The 13,966-nt window shown below is 45.5% G+C and overlaps 1 protein-coding gene across 1 annotated transcript in view; it reads left to right on the forward strand.

Moving 5' to 3' along the window:
- Positions 1-11,066, forward strand: part of caln2 (calneuron 2) — a 55,552-nt gene extending 44,486 nt beyond the window's left edge. The window contains exons 4-5 of the mRNA XM_046317996.1: positions 4,956-5,106; positions 10,588-11,066. Coding sequence (XP_046173952.1) covers positions 4,956-5,106; positions 10,588-10,715 — 279 coding nt within the window. The 3' untranslated portion in view covers positions 10,716-11,066. The remainder of the gene's footprint in view (positions 1-4,955; positions 5,107-10,587) is intronic.
- Positions 11,067-13,966: the final 2,900 nt, after the last annotated feature.

Raw genomic sequence — 13,966 nt, forward strand, 5'->3', positions numbered from 1 at the left:
CTCATCGACCCTGTGGGTGTGAGGGGGTGGAATCATTCTATCCCCTCCTTGGGATGTTTCTATTCCTGTATTATTCTAGCTGTGTGTGTGTGTGTGTGTGTGTGTGTGTGTGTGTGTGTGTGTGTGTGTGTGTGTGTGTGTGTGTGTGTGTGTGTGTGTGTGTGTGTGTGTGTGTGTGTGTGTGTGTGTGTGTGTGTGTGTGTGTGTGTGTGTGTGTGTGTGTGTGTGTGTGTGTGTGTGTAGATAATTGAGGTGTAAATCACTTAGAAAGGTGACACGTGCGCTGAGATTGGAATCAATAGACCTTTTTCTTTCTTTGTCCTCCTCAACACACACACACACACACACACACACACTGTAAAGATCTTCTTCATCTGAGGAACAGGAATAGGGAGGGTCAGTATGTAGCATACCAATATGCAGCATGGTACGTGTCCATGTTAAATTTATTACAACTGAACACAAAAGAACAAACGTGAAACAACGAAAATGGAAACAGTTCTGTATGGTGAAAACACAGACACAGAAAACAACTACCCACAACCCATAGTGGGAAAACAGGCTGCCTAAGTATGGTTCCCAATCAGAGACAACGATTGACAGCTGCCTCTGATTGGGAACCATACCAGGCCAAACACATAGAACTATAAACACACAGAACAAACATAGAATGCCCACCCCAACTCACGCCCTGACCAAATTAAATTAGAGACATAAAAAAGGAACTAAGGTCAGGATGTGACACACACAGAGACAGACACAAACACTCACACACACACACAGACACACACACTCACACACACACACACATACAGACACACACACACACACACACACACACACACACACACACACACACACACACACACACACACACACACACACACACACACACACACACACACACACACACACACACACACACACACACACACATACATACAGAAACACACACCACCACGCTACAACTGTAAATCAGACCAAATAAGACAAACTTTTAGAATCCTAAATGTCTATGTTTGATGAGATTCAACTGTCTGTTATTCCAGGACACTCTGTAATGTCTCCATTCTGCTATAATACCACTGGCAGGACACTCCGTAATGTCTCCATTCTGCTATAATAACACTGGCAGGACACTCGGTAATGTCTCCATTCTGCTATAATACCACTGGCAGGACACTCCGTAATGTCTCCATTCTGCTATAATACCACTGGCAGGACACTCCGTAATGTCTCCATTCTGCTATAATACCACTGGCAGGACACTTCGTAATGTCTCCATTCTGCTATAATACCACTGGCAGGACACTCGGTAATGTCTCCGTTCTGCTATAATAAGACTGGCAGGACACTCTGTAATGTCATCTCCATTCTGCTATAATACCACTGGCAGGACACTCCGTAATGTCTCCATTCTGCTATAATACCACTGGCAGGACACTTCGTAATGTCTCCATTCTGCTATAATACCACTGGCAGGACACTCGGTAATGTCTCCGTTCTGCTATAATAAGACTGGCAGGACACTCTGTAATGTCATCTCCATTCTGCTATAATACCACTGGCAGGACACTCCGTAATGTCTCCATTCTGCTATAATAGCACTGGCAGGACACTCGGTAATGTCTCCATTCTGCTATAATACCACTGGCAGGACACTCCATAATGTCGTCTCCATTCTGCTATAATACCACTGGCAGGACACTCGGTAATGTCTCCATTCTGCTATAATACCACTGGCAGGACACTCCGTAATGTCTCCATTCTGCTATAATAACACTGGCAGGACACTCTGTAATGTCTCCATTCTGCTATAATAAGACTGGCAGGACACTCCGTAATGTCTCCATTCTGCTATAATACCACTGGCAGGACACTTGGTAATGTCTCCATTCTGCTATAATAAGACTGGCAGGACAATCTGTAATGTCGTCTCTATTCTGCTATAATACCACTGGCAGGACACTCGGTGATGTCTCCATTCTGCTATAATACCACTGGCAGGACACTCTGTAATGTCTCCATTCTGCTATAATACCACTGGCAGGACACTCCGTAATGTCGTCTCCATTCTGCTATAATACCACTGGCAGGACACTCCGTAATGTCTCCATTCTGCTATAATACCACTGGCAGGACACTCCGTAATGTCTCCATTCTGCTATAATACCACTGGCAGGACACTCCGTAATGTCGTCTCCATTCTGCTATAATACCACTGGCATGACACTCCGTAATGTCTTCATTCTGCTATAATACCACTGGCAGTACACTCGGTAATGTCTCCATTCTGCTATAATACCACTGGCAGGACACTCTGTAATGTCTCCATTCTGCTATAATGCCACTGGCCGGACGTCGATAATTCAAGTGGAGGAGATATCCCATTGATTGTGTCTGCGTACCAAATAGAACCCTTTTCAATATAAAATACAATACTTTTGCCCATTGAGTGAATAGGGTGCAATTTGGAACACAGCCTGTGTGTGGTGTGATTAGATACAGACAGGATATTGGATAACAGCAGAGAGACAGACAGGATAGAGTGATAACAGCTGAGAGACAGACAGGATAGAGTGATAACAGCTGAGAGACAGACAGGATAGAGTGATAACAGCAGAGAGACAGACAGGAAACAGTTTCCTTTGATCCGGCTGGCAGAATAGGACAGACTAGAATACAATAGATACACACATTCCCTTAATTAATCGATCAATCAATGAATCATTCTCTTCTAATTTGTATATTGATTTAAAACTGGCAACTGACCTGGATTTAAACCCTTCAAAAGAGCAAACCTCAGGGCAACAGTAACAAATAAAAAACACCTAGGTAGAGAGACACCTGGGTAGAGAGACACCTGGGTAGAGAGACACCTGGGTAGAGAGACACCTGGGTAGAGAGACACCTAGGTAGAGAGACACCTAGGTAGAGAGACACCTGGGTAGAGAGACACCTGGGTAGAGAGACACCTGGGTAGTGAGACACCTGGGTAGTGAGACACCTGGGTAGAGAGACACCTGGGTAGAGAGACACCTGGGTAGAGAGACACCTGGGTAGTGAGACACCTGGGCCCAAATCAACCCTCAAACTATAATATGCAGTTGTGGAGATCTGAGAGGATTGGATAGGTGTAAGCGATAATGTAATAAGCGATAATGTAATAGTTCCATCTTGTTCTCTGATAGACTAGGTCGAATTTTCACCATATCACTTTATACCAATCACATCTAATTTTATAAGGCATAAGGCTTGGAGGATTTAGGGATTGGGGAATGGGCCCTAGAAGGAGAGAGGAGATCTTAGGGCACGGACACACTGGTAGTGCTTGCGGGCCGAGAGTTCTTAGCACCTCTGAACAGAGTGCCAGCCGTAACTTTTAAACCGACTGCAAAACAATTCTACAGGTAGAATAACGTGAAAATGACGTCAGTCAGACGTCCACCAGCTTGTGGTCCCTAAAACGTACAGCAACAAACGGCAGACGAACGGCAGATCAACATTTGGTGTGTGTGTGTGTGTGTGTGTGTGTGTGTGTGTGTGTGTGTGTGTGTGTGTGTGTGTGTGTGTGTGTGTGTGTGTGTGTGTGTGTGTGTGTGTGTGTGTGTGTGTGTGTGTGTGTGGTCCCTTGGAGTGGGAGCCCATCCTCTCAGGTATATTCTGGCCCATCCTTCACTCCGCAGATATACCTGTTACTCTCCTCTCCATCGCTCCACAGATATACCTGCAACTCTTCTCTCCATCACTCCACAGATATACCTGTTACTCTCCTCTCATTCACTCCACAGATATACCTGTTACTCTCCTCTCCATCGCTCCACAGGTATACCTGCTACTCCTCTCCATCACTCCACAGATATACCTGTTACTCTCCTCTCCATCACTCCACAGATATACCTGTTACTCTCCTCTCCATCGCTCCACAGATATACCTGTTACTCTCCTCTCCATCGCTCCACAGATATACCTGTTACTCTCCTCTCCATCGCTCCACAGATATACCTGCTACTCTTCTCTCCATCACTCCACAGATATACCTGTTACTCTCCTCTCCATCACTCCACAGATATACCTGTTACTCTCCTCTCCATCGCTCCACAGATATACCTGCTACTCTTCTCTCCATCACTCCACAGATATACCTGTTACTCTCCTCTCATTCACTCCACAGATATACCTGTTACTCTCCTCTCCATCACTCCACAGATATACCTGCTACTCTTCTCTCCATCACTCCACAGATATACCTGCTACTCTCCTCTCATTCACTCCACGGGTATACCTGCTACTCTCCTCTCATTCACTCCACAAATATACCTGCTACTCTTCTCTCCATCACTCCACAGATATACCTGCTACTCTCCTCTCATTCACTCCACGGGTATACCTACTACTCTCCTCTCATTCACTCCACAGGTATACCTGCTACTCAGGTCATTCTGTCCTCAGTGGCAGGGGAACAAAAGAGTTCTCCCTCTCTCCTCTCTCTTTCTCGCTCTCTTACTCCCTCTTTGTTTTTCCCTTTTTCTCTCTTTCTCTCTCTTTTTTTCTCTCACTCACTCCATCCCTTTCTTTTTCTCTCTCTCCTACTCCCTGTCTTTCTTTCTATCTCTCCTTTTTTCCCTCTCCCGTATTAGGAAGGGAGGGAGGTAGGGTGTGAGGGAGGGCGGGTGGGAGGGGCAGATGCAGAGTAGAACACTCCAAAGAGTAAAATGAATTATACATTTAGAAATGAAAACCTCAGAGACCTCAGACTGACTTTTGATTGGAATGAGACTTGCTCCGCTCAGAGCGTCATAAATCACTTTCACACACACGCCCGCACACTAACACACACACACAAATACACACACACATATACACAAACACACACACACACACAAAATGAGAAGGGGAAAAAATGATATGATTTGACCTTGGTGTGTATCTGTGTGTGTGTCCTGCCCCTGCAGTTTGACATCCAGCAGATGTCCCTGGACGAGCTGAAGCAGGTTCTGTTTCACGCATTCCGAGACCACCTGACGATGAAGGACATCGAGAACATCATCATCAACGAAGAGGAGAGCCTCAACGAGACAGGGAACTGCCCCGAGTACGAGGGAGGTGAGAGAGGGAGTCGGGGGGTGACAGAGAGCAGGGTAGAGAGAGACACACAGAGAGACACAGAAAGAGGTAATACTAAAAGAGAGAAATGGTAGAGAAAGAAATGGAGAGAGAAGAGAGAGAGAGACAAAGAGTTTAGTATTTAGTATTTTATTGGGATCCCTGATTAGCCGCTACTCTTCCTGGGGTCCAAACAGGAAACAAAACAACAAATAGAATACATAATGTAATATACATAATACTACATAATATAAATAACATACATAATATACATAATATACATAATACTACATAATCCTACATAATATACATAATTTACATAACACAACATTATATACGTAATATACATAACAATACATAAAATACATAATATACATAATACTACATAATATAAATAACATACATTTACATTTACATTTACATAATATACATAATCCTACACATTATACATAACACAACATAGTATACGTAATATACATAACACTACATAATATACATAATACTACATAATATACATAATACTACATAATATACATAACACTACATAATATACATAATACTACATAATATACATAATACTACATAATATACATAACACTACATAATATACATAATACTACATAATATACATAATACTACATAATATACATAACATACATAATATACATAATACTACATAATATAAATAACATACATAATATACATAATACTACATAATATAAATAACATACATAATATACATAATACTACATAATATAAATAACATACATAATATACATAATACTACATAATATAAATAACATACATAACACTACATAATATACATAATCTCCTGCCTCTGCCTCACGTTTCAGAAACAGGTGATGGCTCCTGCCCTATGACCCGTTCCGGATGACACAAGCTAAAGATTCGTTCAAGGCCTCTTACCTACATGATACAATAACACAGTGCAAATTACAATGCAAGATATATTAAAATGTTTGTGTCTGTTTACAATCCCTGTTGTGTTGTAAGGTGTTCTTTCTGTTTTTTAAAATCTGGATGTATTGCTTTCTTGAGTTACCTGGGGTGGCAGAGAGTTCCATGTAGTCATGGCTCTGTGTGTTTCTCAGCCTCTGTTCTGGACCTGGGGACTGTGAAGAGACCTCTGATTACATGTCTTGTGTTGAACAGATCAGTGTCCAAACTGTGTGTCAACTGTTTGAACAGACAGTTCTGTACCTTCAACACATCAATACCTCGCACAAAGACCAATGGTGATACAGTCAATCTCTCCTCAACTTTGAGCCAGGAGAGATTTACATGCATGTTAATGTTTACGAAGTTGCTGACATTCGCCCTCCGTGTACATCTAAGTGCAATACGTGCTGCTCTGTTCAGGACCAACTGACAAACAGGCTTTATTCAAGGTCAATGGAAGGTCATTAGTAAAAACAGAAAACAATAATGGCCCTAGCCAGCTGACTTATGGTACACCACACTCACCAAATTTGCATTAGTTAAGCTTCCATTAAAGAAAACCCTCTGTGTTCTATTAGATAGGTAACTCTCAGAGAGAAAGAAGAGGAAGTGAGGAGAGTGAGAGATGATGAAGGAAGGAAGGAGAGAAAGACTACTAGTCTGCCACTGCCAGACAAAGTTTGAGGAAAACAATTGAGAGAGAGACAGAGACAGAGACAGAGAGAGAGCCTAGCAGTTAAGAGTGTAGGGCCAGTAACCGAAAGGTTGCTGGTTCAAATCCCTGATCCAACTAGGTAAGAAATCTGCCGATGTGCCCTTGAACAAGGAATTTAACTGTAGTTCGTCTTGTCACTCTGGATAGGATAAATGGTTGAAATGTAAATGTAGAGAGCGAGATGAAGGGAGTCCAGTAAATGAGCGAAGGAAGGAAAAGGAGGGTCTGGGAGAGAAGATAATGGAAGATAAACAGGAGTGGAGTGAAGAGGGGAAGGGAGAGAGAGAAGAAACCAAAAGTGAAATTGGAAGCTAAACCAAAGATTATCTTCCTCTCCTTCTGCCCTCTACCCCAATCCTTCCTATCTCTCTCTCTCTCTCTTCCTCTCATGTCTCTATCCTCCTACCCTTTCTTCTTCCTTCTCTTTCTCCGATCCTGTGAGAATTCAATCTGTCGAACTCCATTAGACACATCTCTGTGTGTCTGGGTTACTGTCTCTGTGTGTCTGGGTTACTGTCTCTGTGTGTCTGGTCTGGTCTCTGGCTGTGTCTGGGTTACTGTCTCTGTGTGTCTGGTCTGGTCTTACTGTCTCTGTGGCTGTGTCTGGTCTGGTGTGCTCCAGGCTGGTGTCTGGTCTGCTCCAGGCTGATGTCTGGTCTGCTCCAGGCTGATGTCTGGTCTGCTCCAGGCTGATGTCTGGTCTGCTCCAGGCTGATGTCTGGTCTGCTCCAGGCTGATGTCTGGTCTGCTCCAGGCTGATATCTGGTCTGCTCCAGGCTGATGTCTGGTCTGCTGCCAGGCTGATATCTGGTCTGCTCCAGGCTGAGTCTGGGCTGCTCCAGGCTGATGTCTGGTCTGCTCCAGGCTGATGTCTGGGCTGCTCCAGGCTGATGTCTGGGCTGCTCCAGGCTGATGTCTGGTCTGCTCCAGGCTGATGTCTGGTCTGCTCCAGGCTGATGTCTGGGCTGTCTGATGTTTGGGCTGCTCCAGGCTGATGTCTGCTCCAGGCTGATGTCTGGTCTGCTCCAGGCTGATATCTGGTCTGCTCCAGGCTGGTGTCTGGTCTGCTCCAGGCTGGTGTCTGGGCTGCTCCAGGCTGATGTCTGGGCTGCTCCAGGCTGATGTCTCTGGGGAACTCAGTGCAGAAAGTGTATTTGACCAGTTTGTGATGTTACCAGCATGGGGAATGGGAGGGGAGGCATAATATGAAATTAATTTGATGTAATAAGTGACCTCCTCTATTTCCCTCTTTCCCCTCCTCTTCTTCTCTCCTTCCCCTCCTCTTCTCTCCTCTTCCCCTCCTCCTCTTCTCTCCTCTCCTCTCTCTTCCCCTCCCTTCTCTCCTCTTCCCTCCTCTTCTCTCCTCTTCCCCTCCTCTTCTCTCCTCTTCCCTTCCCTCCTCTCCTGTCCTCCTCCTCTTTCCCATCCTCTTCTCTCCTCTTCCCCTCCTATTCTCTCCCATCCTCTTCCCCTCCTCCTCTCTCTCCTCTTCCCTCTCTCCTCTCTCCCTCTTCCCCTCCTATTCTCTCCTCTTCCCCTCCTCTTCTTCTCTCCTCCTTCTCCCTCTTCCCCTCCTCTTCTCCCTCTTCCCCTCCTCTTCTCTCCTCTTCCCCTCTCTCTCTCCTCCTCTTTCCCCTCCTCTTCTCCTCTTCCCTCCTCTTCTCTCCTCTTCCCTCCTCTTCTCTTCTCTCTCTCCTCTTCCCCTCTTCTCTCCTCTCTCCTCTTCCCTCCTCTTCTCCTCCTCTCTCTCCTCTCTCCTCCTCCTCCTCCTCTCTCCTCTTCTCCCTCTCTCCTCCTCCTCCTCCTTCTTCTCCTCTTCTCTCTCCTTCCCATCCTCTTCTCTCCTCTTCCCATCCTCTTCTCTCCTCTTCCCCCTCCTCTCCTCTTCCCTCCTCTTCTCTCCTCTTCTCTCCTCTCTCTCCTCTTCCCATCCTCTTCTCTCCTCTTCCTCCTCCTCTCTCTCCCCTTATCTCCTCTTCTTCCCTCCTCTTCTCTCCACTTCCCTCCTATTCTCTCCTCTTCCCCTCCTCCTCTCTCCTCTTCCCCTCCTCTTCTCCCTCCTCTTCCCCTCCTCCTCTTCCCCTCCTCCTCTCTTCCTCTCCCCTCCTCTTCTCTCTTCCTCCTTCCCTCCTCTTCCTCCTCTTCCTCCTCTCTCTCTTCTTTCCCATCCTCTTCTCCTCTTCTCCTCCTCTTCCTCCTCTTCTCTCCTCTTCCCCTCCTCTTCCCTCCTCTTCTCTCCTCTTCTCTCCTCCTCTTCCCCTTCTCCTCTTCTCTCTTCTTCCTCTTCCTCTTTCTCTCTCTTCTTCCCATCCTCTTCTCTCTCCTCTTCCCTCCTCTTCTCTCCTCTCTCCCATCCTCTTCTCTCCTCTTCCTCCTCTTCTCTCCTCTTCCCCTCCTCTTCTCTCCTCTTCCCATCCTCTTCTCCCTCTCTTCTCTCCTCTTCTCTCCTCTTCTTCCTCCTCTTCTCTCCTCTTCCCTCCTCTTCTCTCCTCTTCTCTCCTCTCTTCTCTCCTCTTCTCTCCTCTCTCTCCCTCTTCTCTTCTCCCTCTTCTCCCCCTTCTCTCCTCTTCTCTCCTCTTCTCTCCTCTTCTCTTCTTCCCTCTCTTCCTCTCTCCTCTTCTCTCCTCTCTCCCTCCTCTTCTCTCCTCTTCCACTCCTCTTCTCTCTCTCCCCTCCCTCTTCTCTCATCTTCTCCTCTCTTCTCTCCTCTTCTCCCCCTCTTCCCTCCTCTTCTCTCCTCTTCCCCTCCTCTTCTCTCATCTTCCTCCCTCTTCTCTCTCTCCTCTTCCCCTCCCCTCCTCTTCTCTCTTCTCCTCCTCTTCTCCCTCTTCTTCCCTCCTCTTCCTCTCATCTTCTCCTCCTCTTCTCCTCTCCTCTTCCCTCTCCTCTTCTCTCTTCTTCTTCCTCCTCTTCCTCCTCTCCTCTTCCCCTCTTCTTCCTCTCCTCTTCCCCCTCCTCTTCTCCTCCTCTTCCCATCCTCTTCTCTCCTCTTCCCCTCCTCTTCTCTCCTCTCCTCTCTCCCTCCTCTTCCCTCCTCTTCTCCTCTTCTTCCCATCCTCTTCTCCCTCCTCTTCTCTCCTCTTCTCCTCCTCTTTCTCCCTCTTCCCTCCTCTCCCCTTCTCTCCTCTTCCCTCTTCTCTCTCTTCTTCCCTTTCCCTTCCCTCTTCTCTCCTCTTCTCTCCTCTTCCCTCCTCTTCCCTCTTCCCCTCCTCTTCCCTCCTCTTCCCCTCTTCTCTTCTCCTCTTCTTCCCTCCTCTTCTCCCTCCTCTTCCCTTCCTCTTCCCTCCTCTTCCCCTCCTCTTCCCTCCTCTTCCTCTTCCTCTTCTCTCCTCTTCCCCTCCTCTTCCCTCCTCTTCCCCCTCTTCCCCTCCTCTTCCTCCTCTTCTCTTCTTCCCTCCTCTCTCCCTCCCTCTTCCCCTCCTCTTCTCTCCTCTTCCTCTCTCCCCATCCTTTTCTCTCCTCTTCTCCTCTCCTCGTCTCTCATCTTCCCTCCTCTTCTCTCCTCTTCCTTCCTCTTCTCCTCTTCCCCTCCTCTTCTCTCCTCCCTCCTCTTCTCCCTCTCCCCCTTTCTCTCCTCTTCCCCTCCTCTTCCCCTCCCCTTCTTCTCTCCTCTTCCCCTCCTCTTCCCCTCCTCTTCCCCCTCTTCCCCTCCTCTTCTCTCCTCTCCTCCCCTCCCTCTTTCCCCTCTCTTCCCCTCCTCTTCCCCTCCTCTTCCCCTCCTCTTCTCCTCCTCTTCCCATCCTCTTCTCTCCTCTCCCCCTCCTCTTCCCCTCCTCTACTCTCCTCTCATCTCTTCTCTTATTCAGTCCATCCTAAGAAGAAGAACAGACAGACATGCGTGAGGAAGAGCCTGATCTGCGCCTTTGCCATGGCCTTCATCATCAGCGTCATGCTCATCGCGGCCAATCAGATGCTGCGGAACGGCATGGAGTAAGCCAATCACACTGTGAGCCTGGGGAGTGGGCCTAACAGTTAAATGACCTCACTTCCTCTCTCTGCAGCAAAAACAGGAAGACAGACCAGCCAGAACCCAAACACCTCTGTGAAGGACAACTATCTGTTATCTTAATGACGTTTGTTTTGATTTATATCATGAACAGTAAACAGACAAAAGAGTGCAAGTACTGAAGGACGCACACGGAAAATGTTGTTTTCAGTGGAAAAAAAGACTAATCAAATCAAAAACACTAAGAGGACTTGATGAACAGACCGGACATGATACAAAGCAATCTTTTATATGTTGTGGGCATAAAGGGATTCCTTTCATTTCTGTATCAGAGAAGGCCACCCCTTTAAGAATGATTTTCTAACCACCCCTTTAAAATAAATGTTTTTTTTTTTTTACCTCCTATTTAAAAGATCAATTGTCTAATCAAAAGCAATCTATTGAACATGCATCAGGTGCTTTGAGCCATTCCTAATTTTTAACTGAACTTTTGGTTCTGGGTTTACTTCAGGAGGGAAACATTACCTGACTAGCGCTCCTGCTGTTTCACGTTTTAAACTGTATCTAAACGTGTTAATCTGTTATTTTTTATTATTATTCTACTATCTAATATTTACATGTTATGGTCACTCACCTGTGGACATTATACCAATGTATGTTTACACTGTAACAGAGATGGTTCGCGACTTGAGGACAAACTCGTGTTAGCTCCCAGAACAAACCCCTAGGCTTTAGCTCAGCTGACTTCCATAGTCTTAAATCACATAGGCATCATTCTACACCTGACATTCCCTCCTCACAATGTTGCTACAGTATAGTCGACTGTTTGTCTGTCTCTATGTCTGTCTGTATGCACTGCATGTGACTCAGTGGATATTTAAAGGCACTGTATGTATGTACAGTATTTACCGTATGTCGTGTCACTCTACGTGTCCATAGGGCGGTGTTCTGTGTCAACTGTCCCCAAAGGCTTGGAACATGAACCACCTGACCTTCTTGGTCCATGAATAATAAGGCTGTGGTCTGAAATGTCTTTGACCAGGCCATGTAAAATTGCTTTTCATTCCAGAAAGTTGTTTTCCCCTCCTCAGCCCACGTTCACTCGCCTTCACAGATCTGACAGGACTGACTGGATGGATGAAAGCAACATGGTGGAATCTCCACCTCCTATCCAATCTGACTGGATGGATGAAACATATCCAATCTGACTGGATGGATGAAACATATCCAATCTGACTGGATGGATGAAACATATCCAATCTGACTGGATGGATGAAACATATCCAATCTGACTGGATGGATGAAACATATCCAATCTGACTGGATGGATGAATGAAACATGGTGGAATCTCCACCTCCTATCCAATCTGACTGGATGGATGGATGAAACATGGTGGAATCTCCACCTCCTATCCAATCTGAATGCTTGTTTTCTTGGCACCTACTGTACCAGGGCCCATATTCACAAAGCATCTCAGAGTATGACGGCTGTTGGAGGATCAGTTTTCCCTTTTAAATCATAATCATGAAGATTATATAGACAGGGAGGGGGGGTGCTGATCCTAGACTGAAGACGGGCCCAGTCAGATGTCTTTTAAATCATAATCATGAAGATTATATAGACAGGGAGGGGGGGTGCTGATCCTAGACTGAAGACGGGCCCAGTCAGATGTCTTAGATCTGTGAGACGGACTAGGGGAGTAAACGAGCTTGGGCAAAGGAAGAGAAGCCTCCTTTTATGATGAACTACACGCTCAGACCAGGACAGATCAAATATTTATACTAAAATATATATTCCATTACCTCTACATCAATATGCATGTAGCTGCTATTTTAGTATTCCTTTCCTTTGGAGGATGAAGGTTAAAATCAATTCAACCTTTCCTATGGCCTTGATTTGAAATGTGTGTATGAACTACTGTCACATTTTACTTTCAGATTTGTACTGAATTCTCTATTTATTCCAGCTATTAATCAAATCAGAATGCAGAGGGGAATATTTGGTCATAAATATGCAAATACAAGGGGTCACGTGGCCATAATCACCACCGAACTGTTTCATCTCTTTTACACTGCTTGTCACAGGACTGCATGACTCACTGAGGCCTGGGGACATCAAGCGTCTCTGAGTAGGAGAGGCTGATCTATGGGACAGGATGGAGCTAATCAGTACTGCTACTCTGAAATACATACTGTTCTTCACACAGTAACGTGTTCAAGTCAAAGTATATTCGTTTTGCAGAGGTCTTTTCATTGTTGAAGTGTTTTCGCTCTCAATACCACATGTTTAGGCTACTATAATGTAGAGATATTTTTGGCCATGTAGTGTAGCTCTTCACACTCCAAGTCATCTTGCTGTCTCGGATATCTAAATATATTTATATGTGATTGCAGAGGAACATTCTGGCCCATTGGTGCATTAGTCTATTATTGTTTTACGCCATTATGGTCCCTGACACCAGCATCTAATCGTAATGTGTATGTACATTAGTCATAGTTTTAATATTGTAAATGTTTCTGTCATATATTTTTCAACCTGGTAAAGGGGATGTACTTGGACTAAGAGAGAGCGTCTATATCCAGCACTGGTGGTTTGGAGACCTGTGGTTTTGCGATCAATGGAGGCTGGTGGGAGGAGCTATAGAAGGACGGGCTCATTTTAATGTCTGGAATGGTTTAAAAGGAAACTGAGTCAAACGTGGTTTCCATGTGTCTGATACCGTTCCATTGATTCCATTCCAGCCATTTACAATGAACCCATCCTCCTCTCCATTACAATGCTCCATTACAATGAACCCATCCTCCTACAGCTCCATTACAATGAACCCATCCTCCTACAGCTCCATCCCCATCCTCCTACTCCATTACAATGAACCCATCCTCCTACAGCTCCATTACAATGAACCCATCCTCCTACAGCTCCATTACAATGAACCCATCTCCCTTCCTACAGAACCTCCTACAGCTCCATTACAATGAACCCATCCTCCTACAGCTCCATTACAATGAACCCATCCTCCTACAGCTCCATTACAATGAACCCATCCTCCTACAGCTCCTCCCCACCAGCCTCCATTGCTTTGAGATTATATAAATGTCAAAAAATGTTTATGTATTGAACCCACAGAGAGAAATCTCCATTACAATGAACCCAAAAGAAAGAAAAAACAGCAATATTAATGATGGTAACATTCAAATAAAGATATGTAGTCTGTATAAACATAATCAACCTGTGGTTA

The sequence above is a fragment of the Oncorhynchus gorbuscha genome, linkage group LG20, assembly GCF_021184085.1.
Source record: "Oncorhynchus gorbuscha isolate QuinsamMale2020 ecotype Even-year linkage group LG20, OgorEven_v1.0, whole genome shotgun sequence".
Classification (NCBI taxonomy): Eukaryota; Metazoa; Chordata; class Actinopteri; order Salmoniformes; family Salmonidae; genus Oncorhynchus; species Oncorhynchus gorbuscha.